General features: G+C 34.4%; 1 protein-coding gene across 1 annotated transcript; it reads left to right on the forward strand.

The window, feature by feature from the left end:
• Nucleotides 1-9,656: 9,656 nt before the first annotated feature.
• LOC131876186 (uncharacterized) lies at nt 9,657-11,762 on the forward strand. Its single transcript, XM_059221008.1, has 2 exons — nt 9,657-9,740; nt 11,382-11,762. The coding sequence occupies exons 1-2, from the start codon at nt 9,657-9,659 to the stop codon at nt 11,760-11,762; spliced, it is 465 nt and encodes a 154-aa protein (XP_059076991.1).
• Nucleotides 11,763-20,472: the final 8,710 nt, after the last annotated feature.

Below are 20,472 nucleotides of genomic sequence, written 5' to 3' on the forward strand. Positions count from 1 at the left end.
CCCAAATGGGAAAAACCATGGAGGGAATTAGTACCCACAAGGATCTTCTAACTACAATATATAGATCTGACCAGTTAAGGTCATACAACCATCCTATTAGGGGCACACCCAGTTAAGAGTGTTTTAGCCCGGTTAAGAGCTATACAATAAGGTTTGTTAGGACCCAGACCTATTAGGAGCTACCCACATTACTAGGATTTACAAACATAAGCTAATGTGTCACATGGTTAGAGGATTTCACCTTCAGACCTGCTAGGATCCTACCATACCCTATTAGGAGTGACATAGAGGATTTTCTTGCTGCAACTGTTAGGAAGACAATAAGTTCAATTGATATGAAGTTAGCACCTCTATGCTTGATTAAATTCTCTTCTGCTCAACTTCTATCATTGACTAGACATCAATACCTATCTTCTCCTTCAACCACACGATTAAATTCTCACTCTTGATAAATGAAATCATACAACTTGCATCTCCTTATAAATAACTCTATTAAGTTAGTTAAGAACCTTGGAACAATTACCTAGGTTCATTGAATCTAGTCACCTTTTATATTTTCCCACTCATTACACTTTTCTCTTGTCAGCAAAACAATTCATAACTTAAAAACATAACAACAAATCTATTAGTTACCGATCAAACTAACTCTACTATATCGGTTCTCTATTCTTCCTAACTGTGACTAGAAAATCTATCATAACTCGCTCAATACACCGAATCTTCAAATGCGGGTTGGAACATGGGTGCATGCTCCTGTCTCCAATAGTCCCGTTAAACTGCAATATCTAGCTCTTCACCAATCGCCTGTACCAGTCGCTTGATCATCACTTTATTCCTATTTACTGATTGATAGCTACTTAGTAGTTATGTTGTCTAACTGATTCCACTACCAGTTAGGCTATACCAGTTGTTCTAGATGACCTAGATGACTAAACAAACATGGTTTTCGTCAATGAAAACACAAATAAAGTCATCAAACAACCTATTACAACTATATCATCATCATCAAGCCAACAGGTACGACCTTAATCATTTGCAATAATAATAACACTCATTCTCCTTTGAAGGGTAAGTGAAATGATAAAGTATTCAAACATGTAAAGCTATTTGACATAATATAAAATTAAATATAATTTAACTATATCAGGACATTTTGTGGAATAAAAAATTCCATGTTGTAGCACCTAGATGGTGTTGAGTTCAAATCATCTTCATTAAAAAAAATTTATTATTTATTATATTATTTTATAATGTATATTATAAAACATAATTTAACTATATAAGGATATTTTGGGTAATGACAAATTCCATGTTGTAGCAACTAGATGGTGTTCAATTCAAATAATCTTCATTAAAATATATATATATTTTTTATTATATTATTTTCTATTTAATTATGTATATTATAAAATGTAAGATATAATAATAATAAATGTAAAAATGGGGTTCGTCATAAAGTGTGATGATTAAGTGATTGCTTTGTTAATGGTTCAACCAAGGTTCAAATCCTCTCGAACAACTCGACCAACTCCACCTCAACTTGGCCAACTCCCAAATCTATGGATACTCTCATTATACAACAATCAATTACAAGGAACCATTTCACCAACTCTCTCCACTTTCTGCAGTCTGCATTACCTAGAACTCTCCTATAACCAATTGCATAGCACCATTCCTCTTGAGCTCAGTCTCCTCACAAGTATCAAGTACCTCTACTTGGGCATTAATAGTCTCATGGGTACCATTCCACCCTCTTTCAAAAAGCTATCAACCTTAACTGAATTAGATTTGGAAGGAAATAAGCTCAATGACCCCATTCCCAGTTTGTTTTCAGTTTTATGAGCTTGTAAGTTAATCCAATTCATGTGTTTTCATTAGACTAGTATGATGTTGTCAACACATACATATTCAAATAATGTGATTCATGTAACATATTGTTATTCTCTCATTATGTGCAATAGTTTAAAAGTGCTCTTTCATTACCAAATATTCAAAAACATGAAACCAATATTGTTTATCATTTTTCCATTTGTACTAATATTTTATTATTTTTTAAGTATAATAAAAGATAAACTATTATTAGGGTCATTTAAAGTGTATGCACAGTGGAAGTTGTAATGTAATTTGGGGAGCCTGCGGACAAAATAGAGGCTTGGATATGTTTGATTTAGAAATGTGTATAAAGAATATTAGATGGAAGATATAGTGTTGCATTATAGAAATTTGTATAAAACATATTAGATGAAAGATAGTATTATTGATTCTATTGAGAATCTCGGTAACTTTGAATTGTTAAGAGTATTCTATAGTTATTTTTTTTCAAATTGGACAATATGAAATCAAAATAATTTAAATTGGGATAGAGCAATATCATGTAAAATAGAAAATTAATGGTAATGAATTTTTTAAATTCATTTTCTATCTTTATATATTTTTTTTATTCATAAATATATCCTTTGATGCATATGTTTGATCCTAAACCTACACATTTTTCTTCTTAATTCATTGATTTTTGTCAATGCTTGTTTGCTACAACATCTACTAGTCTTTAAAATACTTTTAGAAAGTTATTAAATTTGTAGGGTACATGTTCACCTAATTTTTTGATTATATAAGCAAGGAGAAGGCCTTGAACCTATGAAACAACAAGATTACCATGCATCAACATTAGCCCCACCTAAGAATAGCCATCGCACAAAACATAGAATCAGAGCTCCCCATATCAAAAGTAATAAAAAATATTCATATCCCTATAGCATAACCTACTAAGTCTAACATGTTTCCATCTACCTGTCTCACTAATATCATAATATATGTCTATACCAAACATAACGTTATCGGAGTTTAGCATAATTAGTCCAAATATAATGGCATACAGGCCCAACATATAAACCATTTCAATATCATAACAAAACACAACAAAGAACCTAAGAAAAAAAACCAAAGAGAAGTTAATCCTTCTTTATCAAGTTCCATTTCCTCTGAGCATGTCAATCTGCCAGTCTCCATCATCAGCATCTTTCACCTCATTACCCTATTTTGCCAGCTTCTTGCTTTTCTTCTTGATTTTACCATATCCCAACACCAAAACCATAACAACTTTATTGATGATTCCATCAGTGATATTACAGAGCGTGTTAAAGACATTACTAAGATTGTCAAAATCCTTTTTGTATTCCTCACTCTTCTCCTCCAGGTTAACAATTCTCCCTTTTAACTCCTTCAAATTTTCAAGCATATCCTTATTATTTTCATTTTTAGGTGGATGTTCCTGAGAACAGGGGACCATTTCCTCATCGTCTAGGTAGTGGGAAGCCAAAGGGCTTTGGTCAGGGTTATCTGAATCCTCTTCCTTTTCACTGTCCTCTTCCTTTTCACTTTCTTCCTCCATCTCATCTTCAAAATTTTCTTCTGGGTCTTCATCTTCCACCTGAAAAAATCATCATCCTCCGAATTCTCCTTGGAGGTTTCCTCATTATCTTCGAGGTTGTAGACTTCCTCCTAAGTCAGCCCTTGGAAAAGGCTAGTTTTATTGGTAAAAATATCATGCAAATTTTCTAGATGAATATGTCAATGATAATTTCTTTGGTGCAACAAATTTAAGTGTTCTAACAATTGCTCCTCAAATTCTCATATGATATTAAATGAGAGATGATATTCTTGAATAGAAGAGTATGTGATATTAATGAAATTGAATGTCTCTAAATATTGACATAGAGAAACAAATAATGCATACACATTTGGTACACTCACAACAACTAGTGAAATAGACAAGAATTGACCAAATTTTAATCTTAATTTAAGAAATTCCAAAGTTGAATCGATGGACCTAAGATCACTTTTACAACCATAAGATTGACCTAGGATAGCAAAGTTGCAAACTATATGTAGTAATAAAATTCTAAATACAATGAATACAATAAGAACAACATGTATGAGGAAGTATGCACAAATGGATCAAATGGTAATTATAAATATTTATTCATGCATATGAATAAGATAGGTAAAGGCTATGGGAATAAGTTCTACTTCATAAATTTTCTTATTATTTATCAATATGCTTGAATTAATTTAGTAAACAAAAACCTAAATATAAATGAACATCAATATGCATATCTCACCATTATATTTGAACTACTTAAATATAAACCCTATAATGTAAAATTCTCAAGCTCAATTACCAATGTGACTAGGCATATTACCTAACTAGTTTCAGTATTAGGACAATTTCACATCTTGTAACTTAAACTTAATTAGAGTACACATGGGATTCTTATCACTTTACATGTGATATTTTCCTATCTTATCACAAGTTATATATCAAATGATAATATTTTAAGACACTTATCACCATCTTATGTTATCCTATGTATCACCTTGTCCTATATAACCAATGGTCTTTCATACTTTGAATATCAATGTTGTTTGCATTCATTTGTAGGAATATAGTTTAATCTTGTCATATTGATCTTGTGATTATTTTGTGCTTTCCCTTGGACCTCTAGATATTGGTTGTTATCTTCATAGCTAAATCTTACATGGTATCAAAGGAAATTGAGTACCTTTGGTTAGTCTTTTAGGATATCTTGAGTGCAAGTCTTATACATTTTCTTGAAGGATTTAGTATGCTCTTCTTTTGCATTGTTGGATGATCTAGAGAATATAAGTGATGTGATAGAAATCAAAATCAAGGATATTCCTCTTTTTACTTTGTATTTTAAATACATTTTAGGAGCTTGTTGCATCATATCTAAGATTACCATTACATTTGGACTACTTGAGAAAGTTAGATTATGTCCCAATTGGACATTGGAGGCCAAATATGGAAGGCTTTAAAGATTGGAGGTAATTTTCAAATCCAAAAGTTAGCTATCATTTTTTAACATTTTTGGGTCAAAACTAACTTACCATCATGCTCAAAAGGCTTAAAATTGTATAGATCAATTATCAGAATTTTAATTTTATAAAAAGTCATTTTTGAGGAAAAATTCTATTTGTATGGATAGTCGAACAACCGAAGCTACCAAGTCTAGTATAATTTTTTTTAAAAAAGAAAAATTACGTATACCAAATTTTAATTTAAAAAAATAATCGAACAAATAATATCTTGTAGTATTTAAAAATAAATAAAAAATTTCTTTTTATTTTAAAAAAAAGAATAAAAATTCTATGAACCCAATTACCCAACAACCATACTTAATCACTCACCTACGCACTACCACGTTGTGATCTTCAACAACCATACTTGATCACTCACCTAGACACTATCACGTTGTGATCTTCAATCCCCCATCTTGAGCCAATAGCTAACACTAACCCAACCTAAATCATCAATAGAATATTTCATTAGGAATATCTTGTTAGATCTACAAAATTATGGTTATTGTGAAACATTAAAAAATATCCTATCAAATAGTATAGCTTGATACTAAGATTCCATCAAGATTTTTTCCAATGCCGACAAAAGAATATTGTAGGATCATTTTAAGATTTAATTAGCTCGAGAATATTTTGTCAAATATTTTGGCAAGAAACATATTCTTGCTAACCAAGAAAATATTCCCTACTAAAGCCACGCTAATGTTAATAGGTGCCTATCACCGAATAATAGATATAATTTAATCTCAATTATATATGATCTCTATGATGGCTCTACGTGCGAAAAGTAGAATCAAGTCTTTTTCTCTCTACGAACATCCCTTTCCACTACGAGGTGTTTATCAAGGCTATGGAAATCATTTTGTGGTTTTGGCTAGTCATGCTAGGGAAGATGAACTGAGCAGAGTAAAATCTTGAATCATCAAGCAAGAAGCTTTCTTTGCAAAAACAAAATACTCACTAGTTGATTCGGCTAGGGCTCCCCTTCCTTCGCTCCAAGGTAGGGATCGAAATTGGTAGTCGGTAAGGTGCCGAAATAACAAGGCAAAAGGGCAATCAAATCATCTTAGATGAAATCCCAACCTTGGGTGGAAGGAAGGTTCTGTAAAACCTAACTGGACAATCAGGCCCTTGGCTTCCATAACTAGAAAGTCCACTAGCAAATCACCCAAAGCTAGCCCCAGCGGGATAATCATTGATATTGATTCCCAAATAATGGATATGTATCAAATGCATTGCAACGACAGAATATTTTTTGCACGATAGAAAGGTTGGGGGATCCCGACTGAATAAATTGCTAACTGGGTGGTGTCTTCTCTCAATAACCAGGTAAAAATTGACATCCTTCCTGATCAATTCTTAGCTATTGAATGCGGTAATCAAAATTTAAGAAATTCATTGCTAAATAAGGGTTTATCAGAGTTCATGGGCTTAGGGTTTGACTGCTGGGGATGACAAACCCTCTTTCATCCTTCGCAATTAAATTCATGCATGGTCAATAGAGCTATATCACTCAAAAAAATTCTGGTTGAATTACGAAATAATGATTTTTTAAGAATTTTAGGGAACAAAATAGGTAAATTTGTAGAAGTTAAAAAATCAGCCTTAAGCTTCTTTAACCATCTTCTGATTGTTAACATGAATATGAACATTAAAACCATCGAACCAGTAACACTATGTTACGATAATCTATGTTTATTCCTTGAATTACCCTTCTACAATGGTCCTTTTGAAATTGAAAGACCAAGGAAGACTTCCTTTAAAAACGCTTTCCCTAAATCAATCTCTGAGTCGAGTATAGCTCCAATTAGATTTGTGGATGGTGGGGGTTTCTCCATTAAGGTTTTTAATAATTCTAGCACTTATCACCCTGCCATGGTTCTGTGTCATTAGAGATCCCCAATTAAGACCCTATGTTCTCCACCCCAACCACTTCCCTCTATTATCCCCCCTAGAGGTGACCCTTCTCTTGGGGATAGAAACTTGGAAGAGGGGAAAATCTATGAGTGGCTCCCCCAGAAAGAACAGCCCGGTATGACAAATATGTTACCATCGTGCTCTCTCTCCCCTCTAGAGAGAGAGAACTCCTCAAAAACTTCCCCTCTGAGGAATCTCATCACCCTATTGCTATCAAAAGAAAAGGATAATTCTCCCCAAGATCTAGAAAAGGCTTCTCGGTAGTATCAACAATTCTCCCTAGTCACAAATCTAAAGACCCCTCTAGGGGAAGAGGCTTTCCCTTCTTCACTATGGGTTGACCCTATTACAACTATAGTTTCTGAGAGTGACCAAGTGTCTAAGGAAGTGGACATCATTGCCAATTTTATAGGGGAAGAAGTAGTAAATGACCTCATGGATCAATTGGTTGATGAAATCTGTGATGATGAGGAATTGGAAAGACAAAGGGATCTCCTCATTAATAATCTAGTAAACATTACTAGAGTTAACTTAGAAACAGATGAACTCTTCATAGCATCAGAGAACTTGGAAAATCAGTAACCTAACACCTTAGGCATTCTCTGTTCTATTAAAAGAAAAGACTCTCTGGATTGTGCTAAATTTAGTAAAAGAAGGGGCAGGAGATCCCTTGCTGAATTGAGACTGAAGGATGGAGAAGCTAGAGGTCAATCCAAAATATCTACTCTTTTTAATGTAGGGGAAGGGAAGTTCCTCCCCACAGAGCCATGAAAATCATAACGTGGAATGTTAGGGGATTGAATGCCCCTAACATATAACGCATCTTAAATCATTGTATCTCTGATTCTAAACCTGACTTAATGTTAATTCAAGAAACAAAAATGAACGCATCTGAGATTTCCCTCTTTGAGCAAAAACTAGAGGTTAGACAATTAAAACATTCCCCGACCACAGGTGCCTCAGGGGGCTTAGCTATCATTTGGGATTCTAGAACCCTTTCATTCACACCATTAGAGATTCAGCAAAATTGGATAGGAGGAGATGTTGTAAGCTACAAAAATAACCTTAGATTCAAACTAATTAATGTATATGGCCCCATCTAGAACAAGGATAAGGTGAAGGTGTGGAAGGAACTTGAGACCTTTTGTAAAAGCTTCCCAAATGACCTAAGTATCATTGGTGGAGATTTCAATGCCATCACTAAAGCATCAGATAAGAGAGGAGGAAGTAACAAGCTTCCTCCTTCAGCTGTAGATTTGAATCTCTAGATCAATAGGAATTCCCTGCTGGAAATCCAGACGGCAGTGAATGCCTTTACCTGGAACAATAGAAGATCTGGTTTCTATAATATAGAAGAGAAACTTGATAGGTTCTTTATCTATGGAGGGCTCTCAGAGCAAAATTACTCCCTAAAGGCAGAGCCTCTCCCTTTATCTGGATTAGACCATTTCCCACTCCAATTAAACTTATCATCAGACAGTGCCCCTAAAAAGTGCCCCTTCAAATTTGAGAATATGTGGTTTAGAGATGACAACATTCTAAACTTACTTGAGAAATGGTGGAGTAGCTCCATTTTCTTAGTTTCGAAGATGTTTATTGTTGCTAGTAAGTTAAAGCTTATAAAAAGGAAGCTCTTAGAGTGGAATAGGACCAATTGTGGTAACATCTTTGACAAAAAAACCCTAATAAAGAATGATCTCAATATGGTTAACACTGAGGTACTTGAGAAGGGGATGGATGAGCATCTCTTCCTTAAGGAGAAGGTCCTACTCTCAGAGTATGAAAAGATACTATCCTACAAAGAGATATTCTGGAAACAAAAATCCAAGGAGACTTGGTTGAATGATGGGGACCGAAACACCAAGTTCTTCCACAATAGCACCAAGCAAAGGAGAGGGGTCAACCGAATTTCTAAGATCATGAACAACCAAGGATCCATTATGTTTGAACCAGATAAGGTTGTGTCAGAGGCAATTAAGTTCTACGAGAATATCTTAAACAATCTTGAAGGCTCTGACCTTAAGGGCCAATTCGATATCATTAGGAATATCCTGAAACTTATTACCAATGACCACAACCAAACCCTTTTAAAGAAATTCTCAATGGAGGAGGTTAAATATGCCCTCTTCAAGATGAATCTAGATAAAGCTTCGGGCCTGGATGGCTTCCCCACTAGCTTTTTTCAAAAATGTTGGGGTTTTATGGGAACAAAAATCATGGAGGCCTTGGAGGGGGTAAGGAATTCGAGAAAGATTCTTAAAGAAGTCAACAATACCTTCCTTGCCCTCATTCCAAAAAAAGAAAACCCAGAGAGCTTCAATGACTTCAGACCAATTGCTCTCTGCAACGCTTTGTATAAACTTTTAACTAAAACCTTAGCAGCCAGACTCCAAAATCTCCTTCCCTTAATTATTAGCGAGGAACAAACTGGCTTCATAATGGACAAATCAATCTATGATGGGGTGATTATTGCCCAGGAAGCCATTCATTTGTTTCAGCTTAACAAATCACCAAGCATGCTAATCAAATTGGACATAAGTAAAGCTTATGATAAAGTTGATTGGCACTTCCTCTGTAAATGCTTGGAGGCCTTTGGCTGTTCCAAAACCTGGATCAACCTTATCTTCGAATGCATATCCACCCCTAGACTCTCGGTTCTGGTTAATGGCTCCCTGGAAGATTTCTTTAGTAGTTTGAGAGGGCTCAGGCAGGGTGACCCTATGTCTCTCTTCCTTTTTATTATTATGGCTGAAGCCCTAGGCAGATCTATTTCGATGGCCAAAGAGAAGGGGAAGATCCATGGTATTCCCATCACCAGTGCCCTCCCCTCCTTCACCCACTAGCAATTCGTTGACGACACAATGCTTTTTGGGCAAGGTGACATGGGGGAGGCTCGTGCCTTTAAAGACATTCTCAATTCCTACATGATGGCCTTGGGTCAAGAGGTTAATCTAGCTAAATCTGTCATCTTTTTGTTCAACATAGACCCCCTTTTAGGAAAAGAAATCTGCAAAATCCTGGAAATTAGTATAGAATCCCTTCCTTGCAAATATCTAGGCATTCCCCTTGACAAAGGTAGGAGACCCTCTAATTTATGGGACAACTTAGTGGATAAGATCAAATCTTGAATTAGCACTTGGAAAGGGAAATGGCTCTCTTTGGCTGGCAGGGCTACCTTGGTTAGATCGGTCTTATTAGCTATGCCCATTTTCCAGCTTTCCCTTCAACGGCTGTCTTCTTCCAAACTTGCTGAGATCAATAAGAATCTCATAACTTTCTTTTGGCAAGGAACTGATAGCAACCACAAAATCTCACTCATTTCCTAGGACAAGATATGTACACCCAAAGAGGACGGTGGAATTGGCATCAAAACCCTTCGAGATCAAGGTAGAGCTTTGGGGGCAAAGCTGGTTTGGAGATTATTCAGATTTCCTCACCTCAAATGGGCAAGATTACTTAACCTCAAGTACCTTAATGGAGATGATCCAACCCAAATCTTTAGGGATCCCAACCCTCCCAAAGGCTCCTTCCTTTGGAATTTTATGCTTGATTGTAGGAAGATTATCTCTGATAGGTTAACCTGGAACTTGGGGTCTCGGGACAAAGCCCTCTTCTAGTCAAATTCTTGGGGAGGGTATAAAGCCATTGAAAAAATCCATGACTTTGGGATTACCCAGACCCTTCTTGAAGCAAAAAGAGGCCCCCTGCTAAATACTTATCTCTCCCCTTCAAAGGAAGGGGCTGGTTGGCAGTGAATCGAAAGGGATGATGAAGCCATCTCGGAGAGGGACAAGCATAAACTTTTGTCAATTCTTAATTCTAGGAACTTTGTCTTAAGTCATGATGAGGACAAGCTCATATGGGAGGGCTCCTTAAAAGGAGAATACAATTCCAAGGATGGGTACTCTCACATATCCAAAGCATTTTTAAGACCTAAGGTAGAACTTCCATTGAATCTCTGTTGGGATAGAAATTGTCTACCTAAGGTAGGTATTTTTTCCTGGCTAGCAATCCAAAGCAAACTCCTCACTGCAGACAAATTTAACCATATGGGCTATGAGGGTCCTAGTAGATGTCCCCTATGTGAAGTAGAGGAGGAGGACACCAATCATATACTCCTTAACTGTCCCTTTGCTCATCAATGTTGGATCTAGTTCACCAATAAACTTGAATGGTCTGTAGCCATTCCCAACACCATCTTAGGGATGCTCATGGCTTGGCCTCTCCTTAGGTGTGGATGTCTCTTTGAAGGTTTATGGAGAGCTCTCCCATCATCCATAATAATGGAACTCTAACAAGAAATAAATAGGTGCATCTTTAAGAATGAAAAACTAGATGTCCTAAGAATCATCAATAAGATAGAGTCAGCTATCACTGAGCTTGTGAACAATAGACTCACCTCAGGTTCACTTAAAAATGCTTCTATATCTTATTGGGATGAAAGGATAAAAAAATGATGGAAGGGATTGTTCTTTCCTCCCTTTGTAGGAGAAGGCCCTCAGGCCAACCTCTAATCTAGAGCAACATGCAGATGGCAGCCCCCTGGTGAAGGGTGGCTGAAGTTAAACTTTGATGGGGCTTCCCAGGGCAACCCTGAGCAAGCTGGGATAGGATACGTTTTTCATAACTGGGAAGGGAAGGAAGTAGCATCCCTTGCCTCTCTGGTTGGCATCAACACAAACAACTGGGCGGAATTGTTGGCCTTCGTGGAAGGCTTGCTTTTATGTAGGAAACTTGAAGCTAAATGCTTAGATATTGAGGGAGATTCGGCTATAGTTGTCAATGCTCTAAGAAAAGGAAGCATGCCCAATTGGAAACTTAATACCTTTCTATCAAAGGCTATGGACCTATGCAAGGGTTTTGAGAGGTTTACAGTTAATCACATCTATAGGGAAGGTAATAAAAGAGTAGATGAGCTAGCGAACTTGGGGGCTGATGGCATCAAGCTCCTGTCTATGCCAACCTAAGACAATATCTATCTTCATAATTCCCTCACATCTTGCATGTTTGGATCTTAGTCACCTTGGTTTAGCTCCATATTCAAACCATCCCTTGAATCTTGCAGTTCAGATAATCATTAATCTCACAGATATATCTAGGCATATCTAGATAGTTTACATTTCCATATTCAGATCTATAAGGAGATTCGGGGCAACCTCAAACTTTCTCTAATATATATATATGGATGTTTGAATATATATAGTATATATATACATGTATATATATATATATGTGTGTGTGTGTGTGTGTGTGTGTGTGTGTGTGTGTATACACAGATACAAATACATACACACACTCTTACATAAATACACATATATAGATATATATATATATATATATATATATACAATTATATGTATGTATGTATGGAAGTATGCATGCACGAATGTATGTATCTACATACATTCACACATATATTTCTTTAGATATATATATACATATATACACACACACACACACATATATATATATCCTTGAGATAGATATATTTTTACATATATATATAAATACATTTTCATGTATAAAGTTTTATATATATATTCATATTTATTAAGATATAAACTTATATATATATATAAACATATATTTTCAAGCATTTTTAGGTCTAGATAGGTTCAGATCCCAGCAACTCTATCTTTAGATTTAGAGTCATCTCTAATTGCTCAAATCCTCCAAACCGCTTATCCAAATACTCTCAGAGCCAGTGTTTAAATATTCAATTATTTAATTAATCCTCTAGGAATTTTTCCTTTAACCTCACTCAGATAGGCTCTAAATCATACAAATACTTTGTGATTTAATTGGCATCATTTTCCTTTCTTACTAGGCTATACCTAAATTTATCTTTATTGGCACGATGTCATGCCTAGATAAGCTTGAGGATTAGAAGAAGACTACTCCTTACATTAAATAAGTATAGGTTTATAAACATGATTTCATATCTCATCTAAGTATATGTGGCATGGATATAAAGCTAATATTATTAATGTAAAGATGTCCTTCCTCTAAGACTTAAGCCTTTCTAGGTATCTATTGCTATATTTTCCACTATCCGAACCCCTTTAGTTGGAGAGCTTCACTGGCCGTATGAAACATTATTGTCGGACATCACACGTCAGCTTCCTTACTCGATCAATGCCTTTTGACGGCTAATTGTGAAGTTGAGTTTATGTCTCTGCAGTGATGGGAGAGTTGAGGTACCCTATGCTTGATGGCTACAGGGTTAATATTAATGATCTTACGCCTTGAAATTCACACTCCATGTTTGATATTTACTCTTTAGTAGTTTCTCATTATGCATCTTTAAGAGTGTGAGTCCTATTTTGGAATGCTAAGTTTCTTCCTGTGAAGCAACAATGGATACAATGCTCAAACTTTTGGGGCTGAAACGTCAGATGGCCTTTGTCGGTGAGATTAAGGATGAAAGGCTGAGAGGTATTCTTGTCCAACAGAACCCCTTGATTTCTGGAGCGGTAATGAAATTTCTTGGGAGGGATTTCATTATGAACGAGGATCGAACCAGAGCCAACTCAGATATTGCCACAATGTTTCTAGCCCTGGCAATGCATTTTGAGAGGGATAGGGATACGATGGCAAAATTATATAAAAAGGTCTTCATTAAAGACATTCTTGGTGAACTGGAATGGGTTATGGTTAATATTGATGAAGAACTCATAGCTCCCAAACCACGGGACTATGATGTCCTTATCATGAAAAATAACCCGGTTCCTCACTTCCCCATTCTGGTAATTGAAGACCTAGTGGCTTTCGAAGCTCTGCACTCTGTCAGAAGTAGGAATTTCCTATTTCTCTCTTGGATTCTCCAAGTCAAGAAACCCCCATGGGAGAAGTGGTTGCAAAATTATTTGGAGGCATAAAATATCATAGTCATCCCTGATCATATGCCTCTCCCTCGTTCCCCTGTTGCCCTCTCAACAAATGCACCAGAGGGCTTCGGGCCTCGTCCCCCCCATAAGTCGAGAAAGAAAGGATGAAGGCCCTTGGAATGGCATTCTTCAAGGATGAGGTCACATTATCAAAAATAATCTTTTTTGTTTTAAGAAGTTATAGAATACTTAGAGACATTATGCTTAACACCCTTTTTATCCTTTTTGAAAAGGAATGCTGCATAGATGATCTTTCAAAACTTTTCCATTTAGACTTGAGATGGTTTTTTACTCTTGCTGTTTTTTGATTTACGAAGAAATGAAGCTATTTATCCATAAGAAATATATAGTAGGTGTTTATATAAAGGCAAAATATGGATCTTTCAATCTCTATTTTTTCTGTAAGAAATCTACTTTCCCGAGACTTTCTTATGTTTCTAGGCTAAAAGGGGGAAGTGTCAATTATGCATTGAGGCTACGTTTATAAGGGTTTTTTGTTTTAATACGTGTACTGGTAGTCTCAGTTTCCAGTAGTCATCCTATGACCCTCATTAGCACAATCTCGTTCTACAGATATATACACATACATATCTTCATACCTATATATATAGACAGATATATGTATATATACATATATATATATATACTCATATTTATACTCATATATAGTCATAAAATCATATATTGGCATATTCATATATATATACATAGGTATACATATAAACATATGTATACGTATTTATATATATATAAATATATATATTCTTATATATATATATATACTCATATACTAATATAGATATACAAATATTCACACACACACACACACACACACACACAGATATATATATATATATATATATATACTCTCATTTATCTTTCAAGATTATTCTTAAGCATCAACCTATATAACTATATTTATATTAAGTGAGAAAAATTTGCTATTCTTGCCTTCTCTTTATATGCAGTCTTCCATGCTTACTTCACTCCCCTCCCACATCGCATTCCTACATTCTTATCTTCAGTCTTATTAGGGTATCACTCCGGATAATAGATCAGGGTCACTTTGGCAGGAGATAATTTCTCCACTAAAATGTTTGATTATACTGGCTTTTTAAAGCTGTTTACCAAATCTAGTAAAATAGGATTTTACCTATAGTTAACATTGAATGAGGCAATATAGTAGTATGTATTGATTCTTTAAGACAAATGTATATATAGTCATATTGTAGCATTTTGTTCTGCATACCCAATAAAGTGTATATTTACTTAAGATAGTAGCAAAGCACTTGAACATATGCATTTACTAGTTTTTACTCACTCTGATGATATATATTTTAGAATGCGTATCTATGTGAATATTTCTAGGACCACTAGCCTGTCATAGCTTAAGATTATGGTTTAAAGGAAGCTAACATGCAGAACTCGGGGTCTGGACAGAAATTTATATCCTGCAAGGTAAAATCATACTTCGTCATCCTCTTTGCTAGAAATAATGGGGATAGGGAAGGGAGACTGACTAAATCCCACATACCTACTATTGTTATTGTAGCCTGGATCTCTTCCTTCTCAAGGAGCACATCCAGGAGCATTAACAAGAGTTGGTAAGCTGGAAGATCCCTTATCTAATGGAGTCTTGGCTAATCACTCAGTTTCGAGTTTTACATCTCTTATGCATATTCTGTGAGGATAGGTTTCATAGAATAATTTACTAAAGAATCTCTCTAAATGGATAGTTAAAATTTCATTTATGATAAAGGATTGATCGATACTAACATATCTGCCTATTGTTTTAATTACTAACCATGCAAGCCAAACAGGTATTTCTTGAGCTATTAAAGGATAGTATTTATAATCAAAGAACATCTTCAGAGCCATGCAGGTGGAAGTGAAGGGACAAATGATTTCTAAAATCAAAACCTAAAATTTGTAAATTAGGGCTTGTAAGGGAGGGGTAAAATAGAAACACCCCTCCTAATCACCCTGGCCCGAGGTGGTGTTGTATCAAATTTGGAAGTTTTTGTTTTAAGTCAGGACTAGCTAGACTATGGTCCCGGGCAAGGCTGGAGGTTTTCTCACCTCCACTCTTTCCTACTGGCACCCGCACGAGTGGAGTAATGTAAATTTCAAAATAATTAATAAAATTCTTGGCCTCGACCTCTTACCGATCAAAAAAACAAAAAAACAAAAAAAAATGTCAATAGGTGCCTAAAATTTTTCCTCCCTCTCTAATGGAGCTTTTGAATTTGAAATCAACTTAAAATTCTCATAAATTAGGCTCAAGACATCTGATCAAAATCAATTTTCTTTATTTGGGCTATTTGTTATGCTATACATAGTAGTGAAAACGGATTCTAATTTTGATGCATTAATATTTTAGAAACATTAATTTGTCATAGGTGTTGTTGAGTCATTCCTAATTTTGGAACTTCCAAGGCTTTGTTAGGCTCATATAAAATCAAGTTTCTGAATGCATTTTTTTTAAATAGTGTATTTTTTTTATGTACTACATAGTGGTGTTATCAATTTGTAGTCATTGTGAGAAAAAATTATACTTTCAACATATAGATTTTGTTTGACAAATTTTGGTAATTGTATTGCACTGAACACACTTTGAACAAACATCATTTTGGAAAATTGTAAGCATTCAAATTAAAAGACCACTTATAACTTTTTCATAGGTGGTAGTTATAATTATTCTAAGCATAAAGTGGCAAATCATTTTTCTTGAGGGGTTATTTGATTAGGTGATTTAGAGGGTTGTGTTGTATGATTATGTTTTAATTTCTCTTGTGTTGCCTAATCTTATATTTCATATTGATAAATGTCAAATAAATAAGGATTATCAAGGAATACAATTTCTCAATTGTATGTAAAAAAAATGAGATTAGGAGATACAAACTTGATTATGATCTCAGTAATCAAGATCCAAAGAATTTTATTACTATAAAACTTTTTAATAGTTTCTAGATGCATAGGCTAGTAATGGAAAGATTTTATATAACACCATCATTTTACTCATTTACAAAGATTTTTTATGCTTGAACAAAATAATCTGATCACAAAGGGTATTCTCAAGTCATTCAAGTCATAATATCTTGTGACAAGTCATAGGATAGGATGTAGTAAGAAATAGAAATAGTCTAAGAACGTGTGACACAAAGATAGAGAACAATCTTTTTCTCCTAAAAAGGGTGGCTCTTCAAAATGTTTCAAGAATAATAAATCATAGGAAGAGAAACTATATTGTTAATATTGCAAGAAGGTGATGATAAGCATCATTGCCATGATAAGAGAATTGTTGAGTTAACAAACATCATCAAGAATAATCACATCCATTTTTATCTTCCCACAAATAGCAAGCATCTCCTTCCACTTCATCAAAATCAATAAAAGGTAAAGGAGAATGTGCACTTATTTGAACAAAAAGACCTTCATAAAAATAGATACTTGACTCGAGTGCTACACTCTAGTGTCATAAATTGTATTCTCATACATTTTCATGCGAATTTGGGGCATACTTTGGTGTATCTCCATCCTTATCAAATTGCCTAATTCTACACAAACAATTCCTAATTTTTTTAAGTTTAGGACCCTATTAATGTTTCCAAATTCTTTTCTAGCCCCAAAGGACTAGACTAGGGCGTTACGCACCCTAGTCCATCTAGAACAAGCCTAATTTTGGACCCTCTAATAGTTAAAAAATGTTAAATAGGAAAATTATCTTAATGTCAGCCTTCAAAATTTTTAACACATTTTGTGAGGTTGAGTATAAAAGAAAGTCTTGTCCCCTCATTTAAAACATCTCTCGAGCCTCTTAGTTGCATTTCCTCATGAGTGATTCAATTCCAATTGAGAAAACAATCATTAACTATTAAGCAAGTGAAGGAGAGGTAAAGTATTTAGATTTTGAAGCATCAAAGATAGGATTCATGATCAAGTTTATGTGAAGGTATGCATGATATTCTACCTAGAATCAATAATATTTCATGAAGAATTAAAGGATATGAGATCCATTAACAAAGATAAAATATTTCAATTCAGTATTTTCATAAGGTTCTAGCCTTTCTCCTACAAGTGCAAGCTCCCTCTTTTCCTATATATCAGTTTTGTAGGGTAAATTACAACCTAGGGTTTAACTTAGGCAAACCCCTATATAGCCTAACTCTATTTTTCTCTCTCTTATGTGTGTAGGTTTGATATTTGACAAAGAAAGATTACAAATTCATAAAGTATAGATTTGTACAAAGAGATCCACACTTTGAACAAGCAAAAATCCCTAGACACTATTTGAAAAATCTCAAATGTTTGACACTTTTTCAAATAAATTTTAGGGAGATAATCTGATTGATATCTTGATCAATTTTTTTTTCATGATATCTACATCTAACACTCTCAAGAATACGATTCCTATCCCCATAATCTAGAGCTTTTAGGCTCAAATTGTAGACAAAGGTTCCTTTTTTATCTGTATTTCTAGATATATTCTTAGAGTTTTCATATTTGTTCTATAGCTTATTGTTTATGTTGATTATTATAAATTTTACATATTTACACCTAGTTATTGCAAGTAATCATTCTACCTTATCTAATCATATCAAGTCATAAAAAATAAATAATCAAGTCATGTGGCCAACTCTCCCAAGGGTTTGTAGTTCCACACATATTGGTTATTTCCCCAATATATGTTGATGTGAATGGGTTTTATTCCTAGTTTGCATGTTTAGAATAGTAAAACCCATTCCTCACCATTACACACACATTACATGTGATTTGACAGATAAATGTTTCCTTCATTCTAAATAATTGTATAGTACCAGACATTCTAATAAGAGATGATACATAAGTGGAGGTTGTAGAAAAATATTTAGTTAATATCGTTGATGGATCATTTTGAGAATGTTCTTTATGTTCCCAATTTTTGTGCCAACCTTCTTTTAGTCTACCAAATCACTCATCTTGGACATGGTAAGAAATTTAAGTAATCCCTTATGTAATTATGACTTAAGATCTTGAGTATGATGTTGTAGTTGCAATCAAACAAGCCATTCATGAGACTATAGTATTCATTCTTCAACTTTGCACCACAATCTCCTTCTACATTGTTTCTCACTTGTTTAGATTCTATCAGTATACTATGGTGTGGGTGGTTTGGCCATCTCAACTACCACTATCATAAGTAGTTGATCTCATACAATATGGTCATAGGTCTCATTCAATTCAACTTTTCAAATGGTGTATGTCTATGTTGATCTATGGGTAATATTTTTGAATAATATTTTGATTAAAGGAAGTCTTAGAGGGATTCAAAAGTATTTTAATTGGTTCATAGTGATCTAGTGGGTCCATTTATAACTTTTTATTTCAATAAGGCTTGTAATGTACTCACCTTCATTGATTACTATTCTGGATACACTTAGGTATACTTATGTCATTAGAAGAATAAAGTATTTGAAAAAATTCAAGATTTCAAGGCTCATGCCAAGAAAAACTCTTGAAAGAATGTCAATATTGTTCACACTAACAATGGTCAAGATTATGTGCACCATAGTCTTGTATATAATTCCATACTCCTAAAGGGATAATTCTTCAACAAATTTTATTTCATTAAAACAATAAGAGAATGGTATTGGTGATAGGAAAAATAAGGCCCTGAAGGAGATGGCTAGTTGCATGATTAATGCTCGTTCTCTTCATTTAAAATTTTAGGTTGAAGCTTTTAATTATGATACACACATTTAGAACTTTTTTATCCACAAACAATTAAAGGGTATGTCTCCTTTAAAGCTTGGTCTGGTAGGAAACAAGTTGCAAGGATTTTTTTGAGTTTTTGGCTCTCTCTCACTTGGGCACACTTTACTCTAGAGAAACACAAGGCTTAGGAACCTCAAAGAAGGTATTGCATTTTTTTTTAATATATATGTATATATATGGTATGAAGAGTCTCAAATCTTGAATATAAGGGACACATGATATATTTATTGAGGATCACTCACTTTAAAGAAAGCTCTCCTAAATTGGCCTAGAATAGTCCTCATTCCTACATAGTGGATGTAGAAGATAGTGACTCAATTGATCCTAACTCACTTCGAACTAATATGATACCATCTTCATTGCATTCATATTTGGAGGTTTTGACTTCTCATCCTTCATAATCAACTTCTTCCATTTATTTATGTGGTTAATAGACACTACAGTCAACATGTACTTTGGTTGAGAATCCTTTAGAAACTTGAAGAACTCAATCATAGATTCAACATCTTGCACATGTCTACATTGATTTTTTTTTAATTCATAGTCATTTAAAGAAGAATTAAAAATTTACAAATGTGGTGGATGAAACTATGGACGAGCTCAAAACACAACTTATGGTCAAAAGTTTGTCATTGGTTCCTAGTGGTGATTAGGTAGAGACCTTTATCCATGTTGGTAAAATTTCTAGCCCCACCCTAAACGAACTCATAAAATTATAAACTAAAAATAAAGGGCTTCTATTTATTATAGTGAAACTAATCTTCCAGCATGTATTTTTGCCTCACGAGACCACTTTCTCTATTAATATAGTTCCTAGAAAGTCCCTCTATGAGACCATATAATAATACTTAATAAAAAGTATATTTCATCTTGCTTCTAATATTTCCTCTTCTTTATGACAAAAATCATCAATTTCATTTCAATTTTTTTAATTTATTATTTATTTATCATTTTTTTAAATCAATAATGGGCACTTTTTAAGGTGTCAAAACGCTATTGTTATTCAAATCTATGAGCACACTAGCCCAGTGAAAGT

This window comes from Cryptomeria japonica, chromosome 5 (genome assembly GCF_030272615.1).
Source record: "Cryptomeria japonica chromosome 5, Sugi_1.0, whole genome shotgun sequence".
Lineage (NCBI taxonomy): Eukaryota > Viridiplantae > Streptophyta > Pinopsida > Cupressales > Cupressaceae > Cryptomeria > Cryptomeria japonica.

Excerpts from the sequence above, each read along its gene's own strand:
- LOC131876186 (XM_059221008.1), top strand. The coding sequence starts at position 9,657 with ATGCTTTTTGGGCAAGGTGACATGGGGGAGGCTCGTGCCTTTAAAGAC. Across the intron at positions 9,741-11,381 it reads TGATGGCCTTGGGTCAAGAG|GGCAACCCTGAGCAAGCTGG; the intron begins GTTAATCTAGCT and ends GGGGCTTCCCAG.